Raw genomic sequence first — 23146 nt, forward strand, 5'->3', positions numbered from 1 at the left:
GAGTTAAGAAAGGTTTTTACATTTTTAATGGTTGGAAAAAAAAAAAAAGAAGAAGAATATATCATGGTATGTGAAAATTACACAGAATTCAAATTCCAGTGTCCATAAAGAAAGTTTTACTAGAACCTGGCCCTGCTAATTCATTTAGGTATGGCTGCTTACCTGCTCTAAGGGCAGAGGTGAGTAGTTACTACAGACACCATATGGCCCACGAGAGCCTAAAATGTTTACTATCTGGCCTTTTACAGAAAAAGTTTGCTAACCCCTGGTCTAAACCACACTATCCCCCCAAAATAAACTGGCTAATATCAGAGCTCCAGTGCTATGAATATACTACAACAGGCTGGTTTGTAATAGAGACTTGGCAGGGAGGTACTTTATAAAGGATGATGGAGAGAGTTCCCTCTGGAGAGGTGATATTTAAGCTGAGAACCTAACGACAACCCGAGGCGGGGAAAGGGTGTGTCAGGCAAAGGGATCCGGTAAGGCCAAAGTACCTGAGACAGGAATGAATGCTGACATTGGGTTTAAGCAACAATGGAAGGCCCAGCTATTTGCAAGTGTAAGGGAAGGGGGAAAGCAGTGGAAAGTGAGGTTGCAGAACAGGGGCCAGGCAGGCCAGGCAAGCCTTCTGGGCCGGGGAAGCCCTTTAGATTTCATTCTAAGGTCAACAGGAAACTGAGAGAGAGCTTTAAGCCAGACAGAGTCTGTGTGGAGAGTATAGGGGGGGTTGTAGTCCACAACATGGGTCAGGAGGGAGCTGACCGGGGCCTGGGTTGGAGTGGTGACAGCGTCTGAATGTCACCACATGGGCCAGACGATGCCCGTGGAGCCAGGACTAGGCAAGGGAGGCCAGAAAAGATGGAAGAGCGCCAGATAAGGCTTATCACCGTCCCAGGCCGAACAGGGACAGAAGAGAACCAGAGGCGTCCGGAGGCAGGGAGATGGGAGGAGGGCACTGGCTCCGGGAGGCGGGAAGGCGGGCCCGCGGTGCGTGGGGAGGCTGGGCGTGGAAAGAAGCGTGTGTGGGGGTGATAGTGGCAGTAGGCTGGGAGACGAAAGGCGGGAAGCGAGGAGGCGGGGAGGGAGAGGCTGGGCTTCGGGAGCAGGGCGGAAGGGGGAGGCAGGCTGGGACGGGCTGCCGGGCGGAGGAGGCGGTGGCAGCGCTCCTCTCGGCCTCCAGGGGGAGCCCGGCCGCGGCTGCCGCCCTCCGCCCCCTCCCCTCCGGCTCTGGCCCCGCCCCCTCCAGTACCTCGGCTGCCAGGCTACCCAGGAAGGCCGTGCGGGTGGCGAGCGCTGCTTTCGCTTTCTCTTCCCCGTACACACTCCGCTTCTCGTGCGGCGCGAGGCCCCCCTCCCCGGCCATGGCCACGCTCAGGGTCCAGCCTGAAGCCCAAGCCAAGGTGAGCGCTGCGGGTTCGAGGAGGGGCCCATTAGGGAGGCGTGGCCCCGAAAGGCTGCAGGCGTCCGTGACCGGCCCCCCGGCCCCCGTCGCGGGTTGGGGTCGTGGTCGATCGGAGCCCACGTGAGCCTCGGTGCCAGGAGCACCTGCGCCCTGGCCGGGGGAGACAGGCGAGGTCCGCGTGCCGGGAGAGGCCAGGAGGTCGAGGTTCAGCGGGGTGCGGTGAAGCGGAGAGCTGGCGTGGAGGGGAAGTCCGCTGGCGCGGGGCCCCGGGCCACACACAGACAGGGTGCCGGAGCTGCCCTGCCACCTCATGGCTTTTTCCACGGGAGGGCCCCCGGCCCACTCCACAGGGTACGCCGTTCCTGCCCCAGTCGCAGAGGCTCTTACACCCCTCCTTGTACAGCCCAGGAGACCCGAGGGATCTGTTCTCACTTAGACCATTCGCCCTTCACCGCCAGGACTGTTCTCATCCCCCACATCCAGCCCCACGGGGATTCACTTCACCCTCCCCAACCCCACGGGATGCATTCCACCCTTCCCCAGGTCAGGCCCTACACAACCCTAAGGGAATGGTCCTCATATGAACTGGCCATAAAGCCAGGTGTCTGAAGGGCTGCCTGTGTCCCACAGGTGGACGTGTTCCGTGAAGACCTGTGTACCAAGGTAAGACCTGCCCCATCAACACCCCACTCCTACCCAACTCCCACGGCTCAACCCTTCCCTGCTGGGCAGCGGCAGCCCTGCTTCACTGCCAGGAAGAACATGTGATTCTGACCCCCATCTTCCCCCACCCCCACCTCACACACAGACAGAGAACCTGCTGGGGAGCTACTTCCCCAAGAAGATTTCTGAGTTGGATGCATTTTTAAAGGTACTGGGGGCAGCAGAAAGCTAGAGAATAGGGGTCAAGGGGGGAGTCGGGGGAGCCATGAGAGTGAGGCCTCTAGAGAGGGATGCCTTTGCCTCCAGCTCTCCTCCCACCCTGCACCAGGAGCCTGCTCTCAATGAAGCCGACCTGAGCAATCTGAAGGCCCCATTGGACATCCCAGTGCCTGATCCAGTCAAGGAGAAAGAGAAAGAGGAACGGAAGAAACAGCAGGAGGCAAGCCGGGAAGAGCTGGGAGGAGGGACCCAACCATGGGGAAAATCAACCTTAGGCCTGAGTGCCAAGAGCCCCTCTCTCCCTGCAGAAGGAAGACAAAGATGAAAAGAAGAAAGGGGAAGACGAAGACAAAGGTACCACCATGAATGGACTTGAGTCTCACCTCCTAGGAGCTCTTCCCCAGGGATTGCTCTTCCCTGCCCTCACACAGTCCCAGCCTGGTGACTGACCCATTGCCCACTGCCTAGGTCCTCCCTGTGGCCCAGTGAACTGCAATGAGAAGATCGTGGTCCTCCTTCAGCGTCTAAAGCCTGAGATCAAGGATGTCATTGAGCAGCTCAACCTGGTGAGCCCTCCCACTCCCACCCCCAGGCTTCAGACCTAACCCTTTGTCCTCCTTGGTCCCTATCAGGTAGGGCTTAGCACCAGCTGGGTCTCAGCAGGAGAGAGCACAGCAAATGAAGCCAGAATTGTAGGCCCTGGGGCTTAGGATGGACTTGGCATACCCCCCCCCCCCCCCCCCCCCCCCCCCGATCGTGGGCAGGGAAGCAGAGGACAGGAACCTGGGAAGTAGGTTGGGAGCTGTTATGGCTTTGATGCCTTTCCCTCCTCCCAGGTCACCACCTGGTTGCAGCTGCAGATACCTCGGATTGAGGATGGAAACAATTTTGGAGTGGCTGTCCAGGTGAGAGCGCTACCCCACTCCTCTGCCCTCCTTACTGCTCCAATCCATGCTGCTTTCCACTTTCCCCCTTGCATTCTTTCCCCAGGAGAAGGTGTTTGAGCTGATGACCACCCTTCACACCAAGCTGGAAGGCTTCCACACTCAAATCTCCAAGTGAGTGACTGCCCACCTACACGTGCATGCACACTCCACCTTTGCCTTGGACAGAGGCCTGGGCTCCCTCTTCCTTCTCCCACTCCATACCCTTCTACTTCCTACAGGTATTTCTCTGAACGGGGCGATGCTGTGACCAAAGCAGCCAAGCAGCCCCACGTGGTAGGTGAGGCCCAAGTCAGGGTGCATGGTGGGGGAAGGACACATCTGAAGTCAGACCTGACCCAAGACTCCCACAGGGTGATTATCGGCAGCTGGTGCACGAGCTGGATGAGGCAGAGTACCGGGACATCCGGTTGATGGTCATGGAGATCCGCAACGCTTATGTGAGGAAGCGAGGGGGTGGGGGACAGAGGGAGCTTTCCTAGGCCACCTACTCCCTGACAGGCTGGGGGTGAAGGGTCACAGAACTTAGCTTCTCCATAAGGCTAGAAATGGGGCACAGGAGCCACTGGGGGCCTGTGGCTGACCCCCACTCCTCTCTGGCCCTGTAGGCTGTGTTATATGACATCATCTTGAAGAACTTCGAGAAGCTTAAGAAGCCCAGGGGAGAAACAAAAGGAATGATCTATTGAGAGCCTTCTCTCATTCCGTAATGGGTCCAGCAGAGACCTTCCTATCTTTTACAGAGGACTCCAGACTTTCCCCAACTTCAGCCTGTTGAGGTTTCTCCCTCCCCTTGCCTCCCAGGCATAATAAATAGTCATACCATTGTCCTTCAACCCAAGTCTCTTTATTGGATCCTGACCCTTTCCCTCCCCCACCCCCCCCAGCCCTGGCTCAGGTATTTCCATTGGTGGGACCCACCCACTGGGTGATTTGGGTGTTCAGCTGCTGGTTGGTCCAGTCCTGCCGGATGTCGTCAAGGTGGCAGTCAAAGTCCACAAGGTGCTGGTGGGCCCGGCCCTCCAGTAGTGCTCCCACCATCTGCCGTGACTCTTCCCAGTCCCTCCACATCACTCTGAAATAATAACCCCCATGGAGGTCAAACTCAGCAGGGGGCCAGACACTTGGCAGAGGTTAGCATCTAGACAAGGACCCTTGGGGCAAGATCAAGGACAGAGGAAGCCCAGGAGCTGTGGGCTTCCAAGAAGAGGTGAAGGGAGTGGGGCACTCACAAGTTCTTGTCCTTGGGGACCCAGCGGGGACCATGGTTTTCCAGGACAATGACGGGGGGCACATGAGGCTGAGGCACCAGTTTCTGATTATCCAACTGTGCAGACAAGGAAGGTCTGGTGAGGGTTTCAAGCATTCCCCTTTCCTACTTTCTCACCAACTCCCCACCCTGAAACCCAAACCTCACCGTAATAAGGACTGCACCAGGGAAGAATTCTGCAATCCGCCCAGCAATTTTCAAGGCCAGAGGCCCAGCGCTATATGGAGGAAAGATCAGAGGAGTGAGGAGCTGACCATGGGTAGACCCTGTCCATCTGAGCTGGACCTCCCAGGTCTCCTAGATGATGGCGCAGTGGTGGCCTTTCCCTGTAGCAGGTCTGGGGGGTCAGGCCTGCTTGAAGCTTCATACACAACTGCTTAATGCCTGAGTGCAGTGGAAAACAGGTGCTCAGATTGTTGGTCAAGGTGGAGATCAAAGGTGATCTTTTGGGAGGGTAATTTGGCATAATTTAAACAGTATATGCTGACCCAGAAATTCCACTTATAAATAATTTACTGTAATAATTGTACAGTGTCTGTATTAACAAAAAATGGGAAACAATATCAATGTTTAAGGCATTAAATAAATCATGGTACTTCCACACTCATACTATATAGCTGTTAGGATAAGGTAAATCTTGGTGTAGAGATGGAAAAATGGCAGATAATTTACTAAGTGAGGTGAGAAAAGCAAATTACAAAACTGTGTATAATTTGATCCAGATACATGATTAATATGTAAGTAGATAACGTTTTCTATATACAAGGACATTTCCTTTTTTTTTTTTTCCCCAAAGTTGCTGGTTGGGCTTCCTCTGTGTTCTTTCAGCACTTGGCGGGGGTCACCTCAGTTAAAGCCAGGTGTCAGCCTGTTATTGATACACAGCTATGCTCCCCACCCCCACCACAGCTCCTCCAGGGAGCTCCTTCATATTTCTTTATATTCCCTCACTCCAGTACCCAGCCTAGTGCCTGGTGGATATAGTCCCTGCTCCTAAGCATTTGACGAAGGAAAGATGAAAGGAATGACCAAGAGTTCTCTTGACCCCCCATCCCATAACCCTGAGCCTTCTGCCTCTGGCTACTCCACTCACCTCTGGTCGTCCAGAGCTGCATTGGCATGATAGTACCCAGCCACTACCAGACCGGCCTGCGCGCCCCACGCATCCACCTGCCGTGGGAAAGGGGCCATCAGAAACTCAATCGTGCCGCCCGCCCTGTAGGTACGCACTGCTGCCAAGAGGCCGGGGATGGGCTTGGGCTAGGGGTGTTAGGGGGTTTCGCGGTGGTCGGTGGGCGTCCAGCGGCGGCACCTGGTTGAGGGCGACCTCCAGCATGACGGACAGGGCCAGATGGCTGTGGAACAGGGGCACACAGTCGGTGAGACACAGACATTCTCCCGACCGCGGAGCGGGCGCCAGCAACAGCCCGTTGACGGCGGCGTGCGGATACCGGGCGGCGTGCAGACACATCTTCACGTAGGCCCGGGCCGAGACCTCCACCTCCCCCATGGCCAGCGGGGCCCCAGCTCGCGTCCGCGAAGCTCCCTCCCCGGCGCCTTCCTTGGCCCTTCGCTCTGCCCCCTCACTTAGATTCGGCAGTGACGCTGACTCCGCGCGAAGGCAGCCCGCCGGCTCCCGGGGACCTGGGTCCCGGCGCCCGGCCCCCACCTGGCCCAGAACGCAGACGGTCCGGATTGCATGCTGCAGCGCCGAACTCCGCCTCCGCCCGCCCCCGACTGGCGGCCGCAGATCCTCGCGGGTCTGGGGGACTCCCGGCCCGCTGCGGTAAGCAGCACCCGCTTCTGGAGTCCCGCCCACGTGGTGCTCTTTGATAGGCTTAAAGGTTCTCATTTTGCCCAATCACCGGCCGCGTCCAAACCTTGCCCCGCCTTTGTCTCCCGCGAACTGGAAAGAACCCACAACTGAAAACTAAAGAGAACTGCCCGCACGCTGATTGGCTAGGCTACTCGACTTCGGTCCGGGATTGCAGGATGGCTTCCTCTGACACCTGTGCCGCCCGCCCCCGCAGGCCCAGCAAAGCCAGGAGGTTGGAGCGCGCGCTCCGCGTGGGGTGTCCCAGAGCGCTCGATCTCCGAACCTGGACACAAGCGCACTGCCTTGCTCCTACTATGGAATGAATGGATTTGTACTCTAGGCCAGCTCCGTCACTGACGAGCCCTGTTACCTTTGCCATTACAGGGTATCTGGCCCTTGGTTTCCTTAATGCAGTCTGCAGAAATAAAGGCGGCAATTGGCTGAAGGAGGGGGAAAGAGGACAAAAAAATTTACAGACCCATCTTTCCCTTAATGTCCTGCGGTATAATTTCCTTCAACATAATGCCTTGGGAGCGTTTTTCCCCTTGTCAGCTCTTGAGAAGGAGTCCCATCATTCACCCATAATGAATGAAACCTCACTCCCTCTCCAGGCTTGCACTGAGCTGATGATGAGTGTTGTTCTTTCGTCTTTCCCTGATCTCAGCCCCGGAGCTTTCTCCTTGCTCAGGTTTCAGTCCAAAGCCTGATTATTCCCTATAAGGGGTCTGTGCAAATGCCACTTCTTCCAGGAAGCACTCACGAGCCCCCCAGATGTTTGAAATAATCTTGTGAAATCCCCCAATACAGGCTATCTGTATGGCTGTCACGACATGTCACAATTTCCACCCTGTTCTTTAGGATGACTTCTTAAGAACAGGATGGGTTTCCCATTCATCTTTGGCTTCATGGCATCCCCTCTCTTTCCTGCCACCACATTCACATTTGGTGTCTGGACATAGGTGACACTCAATAAATGCCTTCTGAATGAATGACACACACCAGAGATAATTCACACAAAGCATAGGTCATTTATTATTATTGTTATTATTTTCTTTTTCTGGCCCTTGACTAGTACATAGACGGCTTCTCTTCACCCTTTGGGTTGATGATTTTCTCTAAGTTGCTGCTGATGATATGATAAAGCTCAGCCTGGAAGAAGGCCAGAAGGGTGGCAGTCAGGTTCTTGGCTTCTCCCCCGTCCCCCTCAACCATCTCCCATAGGGGCTTACTGCACACTCACATAGAAGGCCCTCAGGTCCAGCACCATGGCCCTGAGCTCCCCATAGGCTGCCTCATCTCGCTCATGCACCAGGGCCCGATAATCCATCTGGGATGTGGGAGGCAAAGCTGAGTCAGCTCCATGGGAGGTTGGGACATTAATCTGGTTTTCTCATATAGGGAATAGGTAACTTGAGGATGAGCCCCTTCTCAGCACTAAGAAATGGAATCCCACAGGATCAAGCCGAGAAAGGGGTCCAGGTTTCTGAAGCCCAAATCAGTTTTTCTAGCCAATACTCTTGGCTTAGTATTTTCCACATTGGGAAAGTCAGAAAACAGACAAGGAAGACCTCTAGTCCCTCTTCCTTGCCCCACCCCCAGCCAGCCTCAGCTAAAAGCCTGGTGACTATCTACTCACTACATGAGTCTCCTTAGAGGCCTTGGCCACAGCATCCCCGCGTTCTGAGAAGTACCTGCCAAAAGCAAGGGAATAAACACAGGAACGGGTAGTGAGAGAGAGATACTCCCTCAGATCCTTCCCAGAGCCCCCCATTGTCCTGATGGGACTGCCCAGCTTTGGGAATCCCAAAGAAATGTCCCTGCAGCACCCCCGTGCTGGCCCTCCAGCTGCCCTCACTTGGAAATGGTTGTCTGGAAGGCTTCTACTTTTGTCTTGACTGCATTTACCCTCTCCAGCACCTTCTCCTGTGATTAAAAAAAAGAGAGAGAGAGAGAGATGGGAGGCAAGAAAAACACTTCATCTCCTCCCTCCTTCACCCACCATCTTCCTCCTCCTCCCAGGTCATATCTAGTTCCTATCTCTCACTCCCCAAGTCTCTCCCTGCTCTCAATGTCCTCATACACCCTTTTCTTACCTGGATTGCCACCCCAAAGTCATTTCCATCCTCAATCTTGGGGATCAGGTGCTGGATCCATGTGATCACCTAAATTATGATCACGGAGGAATCATTCAACAAACTTACTGGGTTTTTCCTTTTACTGCCACTTCTTAATAACAGCTATATTTATTTATTTATTTTTAAGGTTTATTTATTTATTTGAGAGAGAGAGAGAGCAAGCACAAGCAGGGGGAGCAGCAGAGGGAGAGGGAGAAGAAGGCTCCCCATCGAGCAGGGAGCCCGACTCGGGGCTCAATCCCAGGACCCTGAGCCAAAGGCAGATGCTTTAGCTGACTGAGCCACCCAGGCGCCCCTAACTGAGGATTTATTAAGTGCCAGGCACTGTGCTACATATATATATCTCATTTAATCTTCACAGCAGTTTTTTAAGATACATATTTTTATTGTACCCACTCAATAGATGAAAAAACTGAGTCACAGAGTGTCCAAGAAACTTACTTAAGGTAACCAGCGAGGTAAGTGATGGAGTCAGAATTTGAGCCCAAGCAGTCTCTAGGGCCCAAGCTCTTAAACCAACTCATGATGGCACAACACCTGCACTGTGTACTTGGTACAGAGGTGGGTTCTGACACTATGGAGGTGGATACAGCAGTCTCTTGATTACACAGGGATACCACTGTGATATCAGAGGTCTAGCAGAATGAGAACACAAGGTATCGAAACCCAAAGCACAGAGGAAGTTTCCTATGTCAGGAATAGGTCCTTGAATGAAGGACTTGCATCTCTCAAGGAGACTAGAGCCGGGCCTGGCTAGTCTTCCCTTTCTCTTTCTCGCAGTTCCCAGGCTTACCAGAATGCATTTTTCTTTGAGAGTCCAGACTTCTGGCTTAACCAGGGCAAGGAGGACAAGAACCTTCTCATTTCCAGGGAGAAAGCCACACTTGGGAACTGTGAAAAAGAGGGCATTCAGGCCCCTTCTCATCCAGCAGGCAATGTGTCGTTTCCTCTTCCCTAGCCACCCCTTCCTCTCTTACCTTCTTTCTTTTCCTGTTTATCTGTTTCCATCTAAGGTAAAAAGGGGGACAGTGGCTTTAGAAAAGTCTTGGAGGCTGGAGAGCCATCATCTCCACCTGGTTTATAGTCTAAGCCCTGCACCCCGAGTGTCTCACCTCATCATCCTTGGGTGGGGGGTCTGGGATGGGGATGTCCAGTGGGGCCCGGAGAGAGGTCAGGTCAGCAACATTGAGGGAGTCCTCCTGCACAGAGCTCACTGTCAGTGGCTGCCCAGCCTATTCCCCTCATTCTGAGTCACAGCCTTCCCTCCACACAGCCCACCCAACCCTCTGCCCAGGCTCAGGCCTCACGCCACCCCAACGGTTCCAGTCCACCACTCATAACTGTTCTCTGCATGCTGAGCCCAGTTGTTATCTAGAGGGGGGTGGGTGGAGAGGACAGAGGCCTTGGGATGGGGTGGGAGGGGCCCATACTACTCACTTGCAAGAGCTGATTCAGGTGTATGATTTTCTGTGGCAAGAAACTGTAGAGGAACTCCTCTGCCTGTGGGTTACATTGCAAGGGTGGGGAATCTCAGAAGACGCTCCAGAGGTGTCTGAGAAGTAGGACTGGAAGGGCCCTTGTAAATCATTGACTCCAATACTTACAAATAAGGAAATTGAAGGCATGAGAAGTGAAGGGACTTGCCCAAGCTGGGAAGTGGCAGAACCATGGTTAGGACTTTGGGGCCACAGCTTTTCCCTCCACACCAAAAGAGGGGAGAGGAAGCAGCAGAGGTGGAGAGAATATTAAGAGGAGGCAAATTAAAGGTAGAGATCAATAATTAGGAGCCTTGGGTGAAGGTTTGATAAGGGAAGTAGGGCCCAGGGTGGGTTTGGGGGTCACTCTGAGAGGTTGCTGCCCTCAAGTACTGGTCTAAGATTCCGAGTCAAATCGCTTGAATCTAGAAGACTTACCTCCTGGAAAAGATTTTGCCTGAAGACATCCACCTGCACAGAGAGCAGTACCCGGATGTTGGTTAAGGGTCTCAGTAGTCAAGAGTAAGATCCCACCCACAAAGGGATGCCCTCCAACTTGGCTCAGGCCTTTCCTACCACAAGCCAGATTTCCCTGGAAGCTCAGGCTCAGTACAGACACTGGCCAGAGGGCAGGAATCTGGGAATCCCCCGGCAGAAGTGAAAGCACTAAGGAGAGGTTGGGGGAGTTCTCTGGCACGGCCTTGGTCCCCTGGAGTACCCAGCCTGGCCTCCCGATCCCCCATTACCTGTTTGCGGGCTTCCCCGCTCAGGCGCACCCCACTAGGCTTGGCCATGCCGCTCCAGTTGCAAGATCTCTGGTCTCCCGGCTCGCCGCCTGGCCTTTCGCTTTCACTCCCCGCGTCCAGGCCCGCCCCCCTCAGCCCCGCCCCCTTCCTTCTTTGCCCCCTCCCCCTGGCAGGCCGCAAACCGTAGGCAGCCCCTCAGTCATTCTCGGCCTGCTGCGACTAGTAGAGGCGGTGCGGACTCGGTCACAGGCCCAGGGGCTGTCCGAGGGAGGGGCTAGGATAAAAGCGGGACCGCGGCTACCGAACAGGGGCTGTCCCTCGGAGAAGGGGGGGCTTCCAGGGAGGGGTCAGGGCGGTCCCAGGAAAGTCCAGGGTTGAGTGGGAGGGGTAGGAAAGTGGGAAAGGGGGTGTTCAGTGGTGGGGCTCCCCCTAGAAGTCTCGACTGCAGGGAGGGGCTCGAGAGGGATCAGAGTGGAAGTGGGAGGGAGGGTCGGGGGCTGAGAAGGTCTAGTAGGAATATGGAAGGGAGCAGTCTTGGGGGATCCCTCTGGGAGGGCGCCCTGCTTTCAAGACCGACGAGGGAAGGGGCAGGACTCGCTTGAGGGGCCCAGACCGGCCAAAGCTGAGTCCCGGCAGAGTGGAGCTTCCCCGGTGGGGACCGGAGCGAGGCCGACTGATCTAAATAGAGAAGGCTTTGAGGGAAATAAGGTAACCCCGCGCCTAGGGCCATCCGGAAAGGGGCGGAACCAGCCTAGAGAAGGGCGGGGAAGAGCGCTAGTTCGGCGTTTAAGGCCCAGAGGCTCTCTGGGGGAGGAGCCAGGGACCATTTGTCCTTCTCATTGGCTGGGCCCTGGCTTCCCTCTTGGCCACGCCTCCTAGTTTCCTGACCCCACCCTGTCCTAACCTTAAAGCCCTCCCCTTCCCCTGAAACCAGGTCGCAATCCCGCCCTCTTTGCTAGTGCTTCCTGTTCCCGGCTAACCCTGGCGCGGGGCCCGGGGCCTAAGACTGACCGTGGCCTGAGTGACCTGGGGCGGCTTCGCCGACCGAGTCGGGCCGCGAAGCCGGACACCAGGCGGGAGGGGTGGCGCTCAGGCCGCGCACAGCCTGCGCCAGGTCCCGGCGGGCGACGGGGCTGGGGTTGACTCCTGTCTCAGGATGCCGGGGGAGGAGGAGGAGCGGGCCTTCCTGGCGGCCCGCGAGGAGCTGGCGAGCGCCCTGAGGAAGGATTCCGGGCAGGTGTTTTCCATGGAGCAACTCCGGCCGCTATTGGTCACATCCCTGCCTCCAGCCGCCCGCTACCTGCAGCTGGACGCCGCACGCCTGGTCCGCTGCAATGCTCATGGGGAGGTGAGGCCCGGCCCCGCTCGGGAGGGGGACAGAGGACCTGAGCCCAGGGCGGGGCTCACAGCTCTGCGCTCTCTGACTGCTCTCAGCCCCGAAACTACCTCAACACCCTGTCCACGGCCCTGAACATCCTGGAGAAATATGGCCGCAACCTCCTCAGCCCTCAGCGGCCCCGGTACTGGCGCGGGGTCAAGTTTAATAACCCTGTCTTTCGCAGTACGGTGGATGCTGTGCAGGTGAAGTCCCTGGGCCCCTTATGGGAGGAGGGGACTTGGCCTGGCCTGGGGGGTTGGTTAGAAAGGGCCGGAGGCTGTGCTTAATGGGAAGGGGTCCAGCCCTTTTGGGAAGGGGGCCTGGTGGATGGTGACTGGTTTGAATGTGTGGTAGGGGGGCCGGGACGTTCTGCGATTGTATGGCTACACAGAAGAGCAACCAGATGGGTTGAGTTTCCCTGAGGGGCAGGAAGAGCCAAATGAGCACCAAGTAGCTACAGTCACACTGGAAGTACTGCTGCTTCGGACAGAGCTCAGCCTGCTGTTACAGGTGAGATGCTGAAGTGTCTCTAGCCCTGAGGACTTAAATACCAGGTCTGGGGAGCCCCCCCTCACTCCCACAGGCAGTCTGGGGACTGTCATGCTGCTGAACCGTGGGCATAGTACCCATAGCAACCTGGGAACTCCCCATACTGGTCTTCCTGTGGATGTTGGGAGACCAGGGCTTTGAGGGAGGGCCTTGTCCTAGGACTCCAGGTGGGAAATTTTCTTACCTTGTTTGCAGAATACTCACCCAAGACAACAAGCCCTAGAGCAGCTGCTGGAAGACAAGGTTGAGAATAATGTAAGGAAGGTAGGGATGGGGCTCTAAGACCTGATGACCAAAGGGGACAGGGGTTGTGGGACTGTGTCCCCAAACCCTTGCCCTGACCTTTTCTTCTCAGATACTGCAGCTCTCAGAGTTTGCCCCCTTACTGAGAGAGATTGCTCCTGGCCCCCTCACCACACCCTCTGCCGCAGGTATTATTCATCCTGTAATGGGGGGTGGGGCGGTTTCTAGTAGACCATATTGATGGAAATTTGGGGCCCTCCTCTGTTTATCTTCTTGTCTTCTTAAAAGAAATTAAAATTGTTTCCTTGGGTCTGGATATGTTGAAAAGTAGTCTGTGATTTGTACCCTCCCACCGCAAATTCAGATGGAACGTGGTCTTTTTCAGAAAGATGTTCAATTTTTTCCTCTCCTGTTCTCCAGGCTCCACTCCTGGGCCCTGCTTCCTCTGTGGCTCTGCCCCTGGCACACTGCACTGTTCAACCTGTAAACAGGCCTTATGCCCAGCTTGTGATCGCCTATTCCATGGACACCCATCCCGTTCCCATCACCTCCGCCAGACCCTGCCTGGGGCCCCCCAGGCCACCCGCCTGACCCCCAGGTGAGAGATCTTCTCTTCTGGGTAGGAGTGAAGTTGAGAGAACTTACAGTGGTTTGAGTATCTACTGGATGTCAGTTTCTATGCTAAAGACTGTTTCATGTAAGACAAGCAGCCAGTTATTGCCCTCCACAAGGTCACAGACATACATATCAAGCAAGTGTCAGTCACAGCAAGATATATTATTATGTTGTGCAAATAGATAGGAACAGGAGGAACCTAGCCTAAAGGATCAGCTCAATCGGTAGGACTTTTTCTTTTTTTTGTTAAGATTTTATTTAAGGGGAGGGGGGTGGGGGGATGCGTTAGCCTGGTGATGGGTATTGAGGATGGCTCGTGTTGTAATGAGCACTGGGTGTTATACACAAACAATGAGTCAGGGAACAGTACATCAAAAACTAATGAAGTACTGGGGCGCCTGGGTGGCTCAGTCATTAAGCGTCTGCCATCGGCTCAGGTCATGATCCCAGGTCCTGGGATCGAGCCCTGCGTCAGGCTCCCTTCTCAGCGGGAAGCCTGCTTCTCCCTCTGCCACTCCCTGTGCTTGTGTTCCCTCTTCTGCTGTGTCTCTCTCTGTCAAATAAATAAAAAGTAAAATCTTAAAAAAAAGGGGGGGTGGGCGCCTGGGTGGCTCAGTCGGTGAAGTGTCTGCCTTCGGCTCAGGTCGTGGTCCCAGTGTCCTGGGATCGAGCCCCGCGTCGGGCTCCCTGCTCAGTGGAGAGCCTGCTTTCCCTCTCTCTCTGCCTGCCTCTCTGCCTACTTGTACTCTCTATCTCTCTGTCAAATAAATAAATAAAATCTTTAAAAAAAAAAAAAAAACCTGGGCGCCTGGGTGGCTCAGTTGGTTAAGCAACTGCCTTCGGCTCAGGTCATGATCCTGGAGTCCCGGGATCGAGTCCCGCATCAGGCTCCCTGCTCAGCGAGGAGCCTGCTTCTCCCTCTGACCCTCCCCGCTCTCATGTACTCTCTCTCATTCTCGCTCTCTCAAATAAATAAATAAATCTTTAAAAAAAAAAAAACACCTAATGAAGTACTGTATGGTGACTAACAAATTAATTGATTAATTAAAAATAAATATCTGCATGGTAGGTAATATGGTATGAACTAATTTGATACTAAATTAAACTCATGTAGAAAAAGGGCAGTAGGATTAATAAATTGCTTAATAATAATAAACAACAAAAAAAGAAATTTTATTTATTTAGTTGAGCGAGAGAGAGATTGAGAGAACCAGTGGGAGGAGGGGCAGAGGGAGAAGCTGACTCCCTGAGGAGCAGGGAGCCTGATGCAGGACTCGATCCCAGGACCCTGGGATCATGACCTGAGCCGGAGGCAGATGCTTAACCGACTAAGCCACCCAGGCACCCAATCAGTAGGATTTTTAAGCACCTAGTATGGGTCAGGCCACATTAGGGATATCTATCGGCAAGAAATGAACTTTAAGATAATAATTAAAACGTTGAAGAGGTTATGGGTATGGAGTGTTTCAGACAGAACAACATATATAAAGGACAGGGTCTGTGTTGTCCCACAGAGAATGAGGGATGCCTGGGAATAAGGGACCCAGGCACCAGGGCTCCTTCAGCAGACCATCTCTACTCTTCTGTTACAGCTTACCTGCCTCAGTTCCATCACGGACCCAGTCAACCTCTGTGCTGACCTTGGGAGACAGCTCTCTTGTGCTTCCCCTGAAAGCTTCCCCTGATCCTACAAATGCCCGTCTGCCCTGGCACTGTGCTGCCTGTGCCATGCTAAATGAATCTTGGGCAGTGCTCTGTGTGGCCTGTGATCGGCCCCGAGGCTGTAAGGGGTTGGGGCTAGGGATTGAGGGTTCCCAAGGAGCTGGGGGCCTAGAATCTGAGCTTGCACGGGGTCGCTGGGCCTGCCAGAGCTGCACCTTTGAGAATGAGGCAGCAGCTGTGCTATGTGCCATCTGTGAGCGACCTCGGCTGGCTCAGCCTCCTAGCTTGGTGGTGGATTCTCGGGATACTGGCATTTGCCTGCAGCCCCTTCAGGTAACCTATTCCTGGCCTTCCCGGCTCTTTATTTGTATCTGTTACCACAGGCCATTCTCAACTTCCTCATTTCCTGTTTCCTTCAGTTCTTCTGTGTCTTCCCCCCAGCTCCCTATCTTTCCATCTTGAGCCTCAGCCAGCTTTCAATCAGATCATTCTTTTTGCCTTCCCAGCAGGGGGATACTTTGCTCTCCTCTGCCCAGACTCCAGTCTGGTACTGTATTCACTGTACCTTCTGCAACTCGGGCCCTGGCTGGGTGTGTGCTATGTGCAACCGGACCAGCAGCCCCATCCCAGTGCAGCATGCCCCCCGGCCCCATGCCAGCTCTCTGGAAGAGCGACTCCCTGAGCCAGGGCCTCCACGACGCCTCAGTGCCCCCCTGCCCAGTTCCTGTGGGGACCCTGAGAAGCAGCGCCAAGACAAGATGCGGGAGGAAGGTCTCCAACTAGTGACCAAGATCCGGGTGAGGATTTAGGCCTGGGATGAGGTAGGGTTGAGCTAGTCGGGGAAGGGAAAGGCCACCGTGGATTAATACAAGTTCTTGCAAAACTTGACGTTGTTAGTGGCAGCTGCCTCTTAATGAACACTTCCCACATGACAAGTATCATACCGTGCGCTGCTCACGTGATCCATACGTCTAACCACCGTCAGCATTTTGGTTCAGGCGGAGGGTGGGCGGAGGGTGCCCTTCCTGATAGGCCATCTGTCTGGGTGCGACTGTGCCTTAGGAAGGAGAAGCTGCAGGTGCCTGTCCAGAGGAGGTCTTCTCAGCTCTACAGTACTCAGGCACCGAGGTGCCCCTGCAGTGGTTGCGCTCAGAGCTGCCCTACGTGCTGGAGATGGTGGCCGAGCTGGCTGGACAGCAGGACCCAGGGCTGGGTGCCTTTTCCTGTCAGGAGGCCCGGAAAGCCTGGCTGTATCGTCATGGCAATGTTGACGAAGCTGTGGAAGAGTGTGTGAGGGCCCGGCGGAGGAAGGTACCAGCTGTGCTGGCCGGGGCAGGGGAGGGGGGGACAGGGTTGAGGACTGTGGATCTCAGAGCCTCTCACACTGTCTTGCTTGCGATTTCCCTCTCCGCTCCTCTCCGCCCCCACCTCTCAGGTGCAGGAGCTCCGGTCCCTGGGCTTTGGGCCTGAAGAGGGGTCTCTTCAAGCATTGTTCCAACATGGAGGTGATGTGGCCCGGGCCCTGACAGAGCTCCAGCGCCAGCGCCTGGAGCCCTTCCATCAGCGCCTCTGGGACAAGGGCCCTGATCCCACCCCTTCTTGGGATGGGCCAGATAAGCAGGTGCCTGGAGTAGAATCCACTTGGTGGAGCAGGGGGAAGGCCGAGGGGTAGGATTCTTGGGGTCTGACAGCCACTCCTCCCCCCGAATCACATTGTAGAGTCTGGTCAGACGGCTTTTGGCAGTCTATGCGCTCCCCAGCTGGGGCCGGGCAGAGCTGGCGCTGGCCCTGCTGCAGGAGACACCCAGGAATTATGAACTGGGGGACGTGGTGGAAGCTGTGAGGCACAGCCAGGACCGGGCCTTCCTGCGCCGCTTGCTTGCTCAGGAGTGTGCTGTGTGCGGCTGGGCCCTGCCACGCAACCGGGTAAGCCCGCCCCCTCTGCACCTGGCCTCAGGATGACTCTCTTCCCTTTGGGTCCTGCTCCGCCCCAGCCCCCCATCGGCCCTGTCTTTTGAACCCTGCAGTTGCCCATGTGCCCCGGACGGTGTCTGAGAAGGGGAGGGCAGGAATAGGCCACCTCCTCCCCAACCTTATTTTTACTGTTCCACTATGGAACATTTCAGACACAAAATGTCAGCTTTCCTTGTCCAAGTTCTCCCAACTCCCATGTATTCATCAGCGTGCTTCTGCAGTCATCAGTGCTTCACCAGTCTTTATTCCACCTACACACACACAGAATTATTTTGAAGCAAATCTTAGGCATCATATAGTCAGTCTGTAAATACTTGAGTATGTATCTCTGAAAGGTAAAAGTCTTTGAAAACATAACCACAAATACCATTAGCGCACAAAAAAATGACCAGGAATTCTTGAATGTCATCATCAAATATCCAGTTGGCAGGAGCAGGCCCCTCTTATCTCCTGAGCCTCTGCTTACTCTAGGCCAGAAATGGCAGTTCTTGGGCCAAACACAGTCCAGTTTAGTTAGGCTGGCTCTGGACATGTTGTGTTTTGTTTTGTTCTCTACTTTTTATTTTAAAATAATTGTAGATTCTCAGGAAGTTGTAAAAATAGTATAGAGTCCTATGTGCTCTTTACCCATCTTCTCCCAATGGTGGCATCTTCTGTAATTACTATACAATATCAAGACCAGGAAATAAACACTGGGGGTGCCTGGGTGGCTCAGACGGTTAAGAGTCTGCCTTCGACTCAGGTCATGATCCCAGGGTCCTGGGATCGAGCCCCACATCAGGCTCCCTGCTCCGCGGGGAACCTGCTTCTCCCTCTGCCTCTCTCTCTCTCTCATGAATAAATAAATAAAATCTTAAAAAAAAAAAAAAAAAGAAACTGGTACAATGTGAGCTAGACTAAAGACCTTGTTCATTTTTCAAACGGATGTGTGCGTGGCTCTGTGCTGTTTTATCCCGCGTATAGGCTCACGGAACCACCAAGGTACGGATTGTTCCATCACCACAAAGGAACCCCCTGGTGCAGCCCCTTTATAGTTGCAGCTTTTCTTTCTTTCTTTCTTTCCTTTTCTTTTCTTTTCCCTTTCCTTTCCTCTCCTTTCTTTCTTTTCTTTCTTTCTTCTTTCCTTTCTTCTTTCCTTTCTTTCTTTCTCTTCCTTCCTTCCTTCCTTCCCCCTTCCTTCCTTCCTTCCTTCCTTCCTTCTTTCCTTCTTCTTTCTTCCTTCCTTCCTTCCTTCCTTCCTTCTTTCTTTCTCTTTCTTTTCTTCTTTCTTATTTGACAAGAGACAGAGAGCAAGAGAGCACAAGCAAGGGGAACTGCAGAGGGAGAGTGAGAAGCAGACTCTGCTGAGCAGGGAGCCCGATGCGGGGCTCTATCCCAGGACCCTGGGATCATGACCTGAGCCGAAGGCAGATGCTTAACTGACTGAGCCACCCAGGCGCCCGTAGTTGCAACTTTCTTCCCTTCCTCCTGTCACCTGACAACAACTAGTCTGTTCTCCATCTCTATAGTATCGTCAGTTCAGAGATGTTATTTGTTTGTTTGCTTTTAGTTGAATGTGAGTGCCTTCGGAGGGTGCTCTTCCGTTTACTTTAGGCCTCACCGTTGTCTGTTTTCTCCCGTGACTGTCTTCAGACATTTAGATTGCCTGCCAGGCACTTGTTGGAGGTTGCTGCCTTGGCCAGTCGTTAATTAGACCCGGGTTTCTTGGTGGACTCCTGGCTACTGCCCCCTCCCCAGGCTGGCAGCTGTGGCTTCAGACCCGCTCCTCTCCCTGCCTCACCCTGTAGATGCAGGCCCTGACTTCCTGTGAGTGCACCATCTGCCCTGACTGCTTCCGCCAGCACTTCACTATCGCCTTGAAGGAGAAGCACATTACCGACATGGTGTGCCCCGCCTGTGGCCGCCCTGACCTCACCGATGACACACAGCTGCTCAGCTACTTCTCTACCCTTGACATCCAGGTACTGCAGTCCCTAGGACTCGGGGTGCCCTGGGCTTTGAACAGGAACCCTGCCCACCCACCACTTCTGCATCCTGTCCCCAGCTTCGGGAGAGCCTGGAGCCAGATGCCTATGCGCTGTTTCACAAGAAGCTGACTGAGGGTGTGCTCATGCGGGACCCCAAGTTCTTGTGGTGTGCCCAGGTAAGTGGCCTGCGCAGGGGAGCTGACTGGAGGGGGTTGGGGGAGGGCAGGGTGCCAGACCAGGCCTCAGATAGCTTTATGCTCTTGCACCCACAGTGCTCTTTTGGCTTCATATATGAACGGGAGCAGCTGGAGGCAACGTGTCCCCAGTGTCACCAGACCTTCTGTGTGCGCTGTAAGCGCCAGGTGAGGCACATTCATCCTTTCAGAAAGAACTCGCTAAGCTACTGGCAGGTACTATGTCAGACTCGGGGTATGCCGAAGCACGGAACAGACGTGAGCTCTGGGCTCGAGGAGCCTGCAGACTAGTCAGGAAAGGAGGGAGGGACGGAGGGAGACAGGGAGGCGAGGGGGAGGGAGGGTGAAAGGTAAGGTAACGGAGGAAGGAATGGGGAGGGAGGGCGGGAAGGAAGGAAAGGCGAGGAGGAAGGAGGGAAAGGTGGTGCGGGAGGGAGAGAGCCTAAGTACACATGGCCTAAGTTCTATAAAGAAAACACAGGAATCGGAAATTAGGAATAACAGAGCAGACCTACTTAGGATAGAGAAGTCAGACAAGTCTTCTCTAAAATGGTTTAATTTAAGCTCAGGCCTGAAAGTTAAGAAGAAGCCAGCTTTGCAAAGGATATTTGGGACAGAAAGAACAACACATGGAAAGGCCAAAGTCAGAAAAAGTGTTGTGTGGCTGGAGCCCCAAGAGCAAGGGTGAGAGTGGCAGGCGGTCGGAGAGGAGCTAGCTGCCAAATCAGGAGAGGCCTTGAGGCCAAGTGAGGAAGGTCTTTGCCTTTTATTCTAAGACTAAGCAAGGGGTGATACTGTCTCGTTTGCCTTTTAAGAAGTTTAATATTTGAGTGCTCGCTTTGGCAGCACATATTCTAAAAAGTTTAACGTCAGATACCAAAAAGTGACATCTCTATTACAAAACACAATAGTAATAAAATGACCACCTGAGACCCTACCACTAAATCTCGAAACTAGAACACTCCCAGTGCTCTCGAAGCCGCCCGCCTTACATTCTCCAAGGCTCCTTGGCCGCAGGGTGGAGCGTGCACTGCAGACGAGCAGGTGCGGAGGCAGACACACCAGGACCCGAGGCAAGACCTGACCTGGCCTGGAGTAGCGGGGCCATAGTAGGGATGAAGAAAAGGGACAGGGCTGAGATAGGCTTGGGGGGTGGACAGAAGACCTGCTAGTGAATATGTGCCGGTATGAGGAAGCGAAGGAACCCAGGCTAGCCCCTTGGTTTGAGATGGGAGCCAATGGCGAAGGACAGTGCCACAAACTAAGCCAGGGACCACTAGGTAGGAGAGGCGGGGCCCTCAGGAAGGGCCCAGGGTGGAGTTTTCAGGTGAAGCTTGCTTTCCCTCCTGCAGTGGGAGGAGCAGCACCGAGGCCGGAGCTGCGAGGATTTCCAGAACTGGAAACGCACCAATGACCCAGAATACCAGGCCCAGGGCCTGGCCATGTATCTCCAGGAGAATGGCATTGGTAAGGGTGGCCCTCCAGACCTGTTTGCCGGGTCATTTGTCACTGCCCACGGCTCTCTTCCTAAGGGCCTTGTGGAGCGGTGGCAGCCCCAGCCCTGACCTGCTGTCCTTTGCAGACTGCCCCAAGTGCAAGTTCTCGTACGCACTGGCCCGAGGAGGCTGCATGCACTTTCACTGCACCCAGTGTCGCCACCAGTTCTGCAGTGGCTGTTACAATGCCTTTTACGCCAAGAATGTGAGCCCGGAGAATGGGGATGGAAGGGACAGGAGGGTGGGCGGCTGCCATCGGGTGGGCAGGGGGGGCAAAGGCATGGAGGAGTAGCCTAGGGGAAGAGAAGGGGAGGCCAGTGGGGTGTAAAGCACCTCTCTCTGTCCCCCTTCTGCCTGCTCCAGACCCTCCAATATCTCCATCTTCCCCCATCCCTAGACCCCTCATGCAGGGGTTCTGAGAAGCCAGGACCCCAACCGTCTCCAACTTCCCCTCTCCCATCTGGGTTTCCGCCAGAAATGTCCAGACCCTAACTGCAGGGTGAAAAAGTCCCTGCATGGCCACCACCCACGAGACTGCCTCTTCTACCTGCGGGACTGGACTGTTCTCCGGCTCCAGAAGCTGCTACAGGTCAGGGGTGGCCAGCCTGGCTGGGTTTGCAGATTGCCCAGGGTAGGAGGCAGGGCCCTGGGTGGCAAGAAAGGAAAGGCTCCCTGCTGGGCAATTCAGCGGGGCTGGCATCAAGAGGAATCTAACACCCATCCTTCTGCCCCTCCTCAGGACAATAATGTCATGTTCAACACAGAGCCCCCAGCAGGGGCCCGGGCGGTTCCTGGCGGTGAGTGTCGGGACAAGCCTGGGAGAAGGGGTGAGGGCGGGCTGGGCTCCCACTTTGTTGTGGGTAAGGGGGAGGCTTGGGTGTGTGGTCAGAGCTCGGCCTGTGCTGACTTGTGTGTTTCTGGGCAAATTAACCTCTCTCAGCCTACTTTCTTCCTCTGTGATGTGGGAGTAATACGCCTACTTTGCAGCTCAGCTGTTTTACACGAGGCCACATTGAAGCACCTGGCACTTGATCCTAATTTCCTTCTCCCATTCCCGAAGGATAATGACTCGTTAACTCAATAACGAGACTTGCTAGTTGCACTGTTTTAGATTCTATGAAGGCAACAGGGAGAGGTTACCTATGGTTCTAATCTGCCCCACCCCTTATTACCATAAGGTAAGACCTTCCCAGAGTAAGTTAACTAGGCCCGAGCTAAATCACAGCCAAAAGAGTTGTCTCAAGAGAGTATGTGACGATAAACAAGAGAGAAAGAGTAGTGATTACGGACCAAAAGCAAGCTTGGATAAAAACAGGGCCAGCAAGGCCCCTGCTTGTGTGTCAGAGCTGGGCTGCCACGGCGGTCTCTCTCAGCTCCCATGGCCCTCTGACCCCCAGCACTGTTAGGGCAGTCCCCTCCCTGGAGGCTGCCTCCCCTGCCTCCGTTGATACCCCAGCTCTCCGGGGGCTTCGTGGTTAGTGACGTCCTCCCAACACAAGGGTCCCTTCCTTCCCTTATCCTTAGGTGGCTGCCGAGTGATGGAGCAGAAGGAGGTTCCTAATGGGTTCCGGGATGAAGCCTGTGGCAAGGAGACCCCGGCTGGCCATGCTGGGCTCTGCCAGTGAGTATCAGGCATGGCCCGGAGCTCGGTGGTGGGGACGGTGCGCCTGGGGAGTACCAGGGGGCTGCGGGAGTGGTGGGTCCTGCAGGGGAAGTGGTGGAGGGGGCTGCCTGGGCAAGGGCGTGGCTAGGTGGTGCACAGGGAGTGTGTGCCTACCGGGGCAAGCGGCAGGAGTTGTCAGTCTTGTTCGCCTGAGTAGGCGAGTGCCCGGCAAGGTGCTGGGCACGCTAGCTTAATGTTAGCCGGACGGAAGAACAAATACCCTGTCGTCTCCCCAGGGCACACTACAAAGAATATCTTGTGAGCCTCATTAATGCCCACTCACTGGACCCAGCCACCCTGTATGAGGTAGAGGAGCTGGAAACAGCTGCAGAGCGCTACCTGCACGCACGCCCTCAGCCAGTGGCCGGGGAGGACGCCCATGCCTACCACGCCCGCCTATTACAGGTAAAGCACCCCCCCAGCCTCACCTCTGACCCACGCCCTAGAAGTCCCCTGTCCAGCCTGTGTCTGAGCTCTAGGCTTCCAGTGTGATCATTTTCTCTCTCCTTCTGCAGAAGCTGATGGAAGAGGTGCCCTTGGGACAGAGTATCCCTCGCAGGAGGAAGTAGCTGAGGGCAAGGATCCTCTTGAGGGTCTCAAGGCCCAACCTCCTCAGGAACAGCTCCAGCACCAATAAAGAGGCATCTCCTTGCCCAGGCTTTTTGGTGGTCCTTCTTCTGGCCCCACCATCTGGGGCACGAGGGAGAGAGGGGGGTGAACTGAGAGCTTTGC

The 23146-nt window shown here is 54.8% G+C and overlaps 4 protein-coding genes across 13 annotated transcripts; 2 read left to right on the top strand and 2 right to left on the bottom strand.

Moving 5' to 3' along the window:
* The first annotated feature begins 1226 nt into the window (after positions 1–1226).
* Positions 1227–4067, top strand: PSME1 (proteasome activator subunit 1). Of its 2 annotated transcripts, XM_064570869.1 has the most exons (12): positions 1249–1403; positions 1809–1948; positions 2036–2068; positions 2214–2276; positions 2397–2507; positions 2596–2641; positions 2756–2853; positions 3124–3192; positions 3278–3345; positions 3453–3507; positions 3585–3671; positions 3840–4067. In XM_064570869.1, exons 2-12 carry the CDS (start codon positions 1928–1930, stop codon positions 3918–3920), a joined length of 732 nt encoding a protein of 243 aa, XP_064426939.1. In that variant the 5' UTR covers positions 1249–1403; positions 1809–1927; the 3' UTR covers positions 3921–4067. The 2 variants fall into 2 exon arrangements, with proteins under 2 accessions (XP_064426938.1, XP_064426939.1); XM_064570868.1 differs by lacking the exon at positions 1809–1948 and having other exon boundaries at positions 1227–1403.
* Positions 4058–6308, bottom strand: EMC9 (ER membrane protein complex subunit 9). The gene is made up of 5 exons (XM_045900587.2): positions 5814–6308; positions 5595–5671; positions 4649–4718; positions 4464–4558; positions 4058–4306 (listed from the first exon to the last, which is right to left on the bottom strand). The coding sequence occupies exons 1-5, from the start codon at positions 6009–6011 to the stop codon at positions 4126–4128; spliced, it is 621 nt and encodes a 206-aa protein (XP_045756543.1). The 5' UTR covers positions 6012–6308; the 3' UTR covers positions 4058–4125.
* A 1017-nt stretch (positions 6309–7325) lies between these two features.
* On the bottom strand, positions 7326–10911 carry PSME2 (proteasome activator subunit 2). Of its 2 annotated transcripts, XM_045900586.2 has the most exons (11): positions 10674–10911; positions 10366–10398; positions 9890–9952; positions 9565–9651; positions 9430–9460; positions 9246–9343; positions 8411–8479; positions 8173–8240; positions 7954–8008; positions 7558–7644; positions 7326–7466 (listed from the first exon to the last, which is right to left on the bottom strand). In XM_045900586.2, exons 1-11 carry the CDS (start codon positions 10719–10721, stop codon positions 7386–7388), a joined length of 720 nt encoding a protein of 239 aa, XP_045756542.1. In that variant the 5' UTR covers positions 10722–10911; the 3' UTR covers positions 7326–7385. The 2 variants fall into 2 exon arrangements, with proteins under 2 accessions (XP_045756542.1, XP_064426940.1); XM_064570870.1 differs by lacking the exon at positions 7558–7644.
* RNF31 (ring finger protein 31) lies at positions 10911–23068 on the top strand. Of its 8 annotated transcripts, none has more exons than XM_064570863.1 (21): positions 10911–12021; positions 12108–12254; positions 12406–12561; positions 12796–12864; positions 12956–13031; positions 13264–13441; positions 15051–15453; positions 15627–15917; positions 16183–16431; positions 16556–16741; positions 16840–17046; positions 18882–19055; positions 19139–19237; positions 19334–19423; positions 20608–20722; positions 20838–20956; positions 21227–21340; positions 21491–21548; positions 22276–22372; positions 22651–22819; positions 22930–23068. In XM_064570863.1, exons 1-21 carry the CDS (start codon positions 11830–11832, stop codon positions 22981–22983), a joined length of 3243 nt encoding a protein of 1080 aa, XP_064426933.1. In that variant the 5' UTR covers positions 10911–11829; the 3' UTR covers positions 22984–23068. The 8 variants fall into 8 exon arrangements, 7 of the variants coding, with proteins under 7 accessions (XP_064426933.1, XP_045756537.1, XP_064426930.1 ...); XM_045900581.3 differs by having other exon boundaries at positions 12796–12855; XM_064570860.1 differs by having other exon boundaries at positions 11580–12021; positions 21149–21340.
* The last annotated feature ends 78 nt before the right edge of the window (positions 23069–23146 follow it).

The sequence above is a fragment of the Mirounga angustirostris genome, unplaced genomic scaffold (assembly GCF_029215605.1).
Source record: "Mirounga angustirostris isolate CCGP_5_RB_7025 unplaced genomic scaffold, mMirAng1.0.hap1 SCAF_9, whole genome shotgun sequence".
Classification (NCBI taxonomy): Eukaryota; Metazoa; Chordata; class Mammalia; order Carnivora; family Phocidae; genus Mirounga; species Mirounga angustirostris.